The following is a 4,292-nucleotide window of genomic DNA, read 5'->3' on the forward strand; positions in this document are numbered from 1 at the left end:
TAACTAACTAACTAACTAACTAACTAACTAACTAACTAAGAATCACAGAGCACTTTCTGCCCCTATCTCAGAATGATAAGTGGTGTAGCCAGAGGATACTCCAGCACTAGTTGATCATTTTACATAATCTTCATCTGCTGCTGATGAGGATGAAGATTGCTTTCAATGTGGAAGTCCTCAAAGCAGCCAAATGACGAACATTTCAATGTCCTGTGTAACTCCATTTGGTGTTGCACTGTTTTAAGGGGCACTGTTGGAGGAGGGAGGGATGAATCATGTGATGACCCCTCCCAATCTGCTTGCCTGTAATGTTCTGTTCCTTTTTTTTCAGGTACTGGGGGTGGGCGGGTAGGTGGAGCTGGGAGGGTCATCTGTATACCTAGCCAACCAGGCATGGCTTACAGAAGGCAAGTAGTGATGGCCAAATGAAGCTTTGTGAACCAGTGTCATTATTTCACAAAGCTTCATTTGACCATCACTAGCATAAAGGACTGCCCCTCAGGGAATCTCACTTTCTCTCATTTGGGCCTACTACATCCATCCACCTTTTCTTTGTTTGGTTTGCTGCACCACACAACACACATCACCCATCCACACATGGCAAATACAACTGATGTCTTACACACTTACACACCCCACCATTAGACTTTTGGTGAGGTAAATTGTGTTATTAGTCTGTGTAATTAAATAAACTACTTTTGACTAAACTATCTGTGTGTGACCTCCCTTTTGAGCCAGACGGTAACAATCATATACTGGATACCTTTGATACCATCAGTGGGAGCTAATTTTAATTCATAGACTTGAGGTCCAACTGTTCTTCCTAAAGGTAATATCCTCATACCATTAGGATTAAATAACGGTTGACTGTACTGAACAAGTGATCTCCTTACTAAACATGCAAGGAAAAGCTGAGAGACCAGAAACGCTCAGCTAATGGAAACTCTATACTTGATCATCAGCTTTCAACAAAGGATCTGATTTATATGGGTTCTTATCTTCTCCCGATGCAATTTTGGTGTGTGGGTTTATTACAGCCATTTAAAAAAATATTGTCTGAAGTTTTATTGAAAAGACAATAAAAACAAAAGTTTAAAAAACAATGAGAACAGCTGGATCTATCATTTGGGTCAACAGTAAGCTTGAGAGTAATCTTTTCTGGTGATTTAATTTGATTTCAACCTCTGATTCCTCTCCGGCTTTTCTTCAAAAAACGTATTTTCTTCTTGTATCAAACAAAATGAGATTTTATTATTTTGTCTCCTGTTTTCTGTCTCTTTGTGATGTTGAATATGTATTTTTGTTCAATGGCTTGTTATCTAATTCAGTGATTCACTGATGCTTCTCAATACCTTACTATTGATAATGTGTAAAAACACATTTTAGCCTGTCAAAGTGTCAGTTTGTTATTGTATTGAAAGGACGTAGGATTAAGTGTCTCTCTTTTATGGCGCTGTGACAAGATGTCAAGATATAAAAGCAGACTTCTGGGACTGATCAGGAAATTGACATAGCTGTCGGTTCAAATTGTTTACTCAAGACCAAAATACAGCAGAACAACAAGGATTGCTAATTTTGGTGTCAGATGTGATTGGTTCTTTTGTCAATAAAGGAGCAGTTATGCACTCTGACAAAGAGCCTGACTGACAAGTGAATATAGAGAAGGAGGAGAGAAATAGGGAGGGAGGTACAAAGACAATTTGCTAAGGTGGAGCATGCAACAAGAGTTTTATTCTACTGCTGTCTCAAACAGGGACTGATGAATTATTTATTGGAGCATGCAAGTGTAAAAATGCTCTCATTACTAGATCCTTATTCCATGATACACATCCTGCAAAAAGACAACTACACACAGACTCATACACACAGAAAAGCTAACCTCTTTAACACTAAGGGAAGCCATTAAATATTAAATCAATGTAGAGCTGTGGTGGGACAAGGTCAAATAATACATATCACACACACACACACACACACACACACACAGGTTACACACCAAGCACAGCATCATTGATTTTCAGTTTAGGACCGCAAGAAACAATCAACACAGCACACATTTTACTATTCAAGCAACCACTAATTTGACTGAAGAGACAGTAGATAAAAACAGTTTTTCAAAGTAAGATAAATCAAATCCAATTATAATAATAATAATCCAAAGAGACCCCTGTGACTAAATGGTTCTGCATTTAAACTTTGATTCAGTGACTCTTAAGAATTCACAAGTCATGGTTTTCATTTCAGTCAGCAATTAAGCAAATATTTGTTATCCTCTTGGACACTACATACCATTCTTTAAATGTGTAAAAGGCTTGATTCATGCCCTGTGCATCATCAAGGGTATTGTGCTAAGGAAATCAAAGGTTACAGTACAGAATGTCTATTCATCATGTTAATCTGGCTAACCTGAATCACCTCTTTTTCTCAGCCAACACACACATCAATGCATTGTCTGCTAGACTATCACACAGCAGCAGCACTGTCTTGTGTCTAGGGATACCCACGACCATCAGCCGTAGAAGCTAAAGTAGTACTATCTGGAGAAAAAATAAGTAGGGGGAAAAATTACAAAATTGTGAAGAAAAATATTTAAGAGCCCCCATTATACTCATTTTCAGTGTCATATTTATACTCTTGGGTCTACTAGAATAGGTTTACACTACATGATTTTATGTTGTAAAAACATATTAAGTCTCTCATACTGCCCATTGCTGCAGCTCTGTCTGATCTCTTGGCCCGCCTTTCTGAAAAGCCCAGTCTGCTCTGGTTGGTCAGCTGGATCTACTCTGTTGTGATTTGTCAACCAAATTCAAACAAGCCACTGGGTTGGCTGTGCTTGCTCCTGCAGACCCTATGGGCAGCTCACATTAGAAACTGGGCTGGCATACTTAATTAGTGACACCACTAATTGAGTGAAATATGTTTTTTTTGTACATTATACATCTATTAATGCATAAAAAACACACTAAAAGATGGGAACAATCCAAAAAAGCATAAGAAGAGCTTTTTAAATAATCATAGAGATATTTGCCCATAAAAATACCTTGAAAGGAGACCTTTTTGGCATTGAGCTGAACAAAAATATTAGACGTTCCATAATAAATGCCCAGAAGGTAATTGTGAAGGTGTTAATCAATTTTCATGTTTGTGCAGAAACATGTCAATTGATCTAAGTGCATTTATCGATATATAGTTTAGCATATTTGCATGTGTGTGCACTTTCGGGGATGCTGATGCAACCCTGAGGTTATTACATGGACGTGTGATTCACCATGTTGTCTCCTCACCATGATGTTGCTGTGGGTGAAGCCCTTGCGGTAGCGGGCGGGTTTGAGGTGGGGGTACTCTTCAGTGCTGGTGACCTGAATGTTCCACACACGTCTCCAAGCCTTGTACAGCTGCAGGTGAACAGGGTAGACACCTGAGTGGTGAGGGGCCACGGCGTAGCCCATGTCCACTGGGATGTTGTGCTCCTGGAGGTGGAGGACATACATATGCAGAGACAGACACGTAGGTGAGGGTTATATAGATAAACAGAAGTTATAGCACATTTAGAACTTTGACGAAGTACATGACAGGACATAAACACATAGAGCCCAACAGCCTGACCTTGTAGAAGATGTGCATGGTTTGTGTTCTGTTTGTTACGATGTTGGCCTTCGGGTGGAAAATGAAAAGGAAAAAAAAAAGTTTGTAGTGTATGTGTGGGAGTGTGAGAGTGGATGGTTGCTGGGTGCATCTCGCAGACTGATGGTGTTGTCCTTCGCTCTGACACACACCTACATACACTGTCAAAGTTAAGCATCGGTGGTCAGGGGATGAGGGAGTGGAGCATGTACTGTATGTGTGTGTGTGTAAAATATAGGTGAGGGATCACACTTTATGATCATGTTGACCTTCTACAACATCAACCAGCCCCCCTCACTGTATTGTGTGTGCGGCATGCCACTCCAGTATGGCCATACAAATCATCTCAACTCACGAAGCATACATACTAACAAAGCACAGGAGAACAAGGCAGAGCAGGGCAACAAAAGTGCTCAACCTTGTGGACTTGAGATTAAACAGAAGATGTTTGAACAGGGCTCAGGTGTGCCCATCAAAACAAGTACATTGTTCCCCAACAGGGATATGACATTGTGCATGTTTTGTTTTACTGTAGAAAATGAGAACATGATGGTAACTTTTGTAAAAGCATTCTTATTGCTTATGCTGACAGAAGCACCGCTATTTTTCCAGCCCTGGTTCTAAAAAATATTTTCATCCATCCATCCATCCATCCATCCATCCAT

General features: G+C 39.9%; 1 protein-coding gene across 6 annotated transcripts in view; it reads right to left on the reverse strand.

The window, feature by feature from the left end:
- The window catches only part of ndst3 (N-deacetylase/N-sulfotransferase (heparan glucosaminyl) 3), a 41,917-nt gene that overhangs the window by 20,697 nt on the left and 16,928 nt on the right, over positions 1-4,292 (reverse strand). For all 6 annotated transcript variants that reach the window (XM_032531390.1, XM_032531383.1, XM_032531398.1 and 3 more), the window contains one exon: positions 3,288-3,473. In XM_032531390.1, coding sequence (XP_032387281.1) covers positions 3,288-3,473 — 186 coding nt within the window. The remainder of the gene's footprint in view (positions 1-3,287; positions 3,474-4,292) is intronic.

This window comes from Etheostoma spectabile, chromosome 2 (genome assembly GCF_008692095.1).
Source record: "Etheostoma spectabile isolate EspeVRDwgs_2016 chromosome 2, UIUC_Espe_1.0, whole genome shotgun sequence".
NCBI lineage: Eukaryota > Metazoa > Chordata > Actinopteri > Perciformes > Percidae > Etheostoma > Etheostoma spectabile.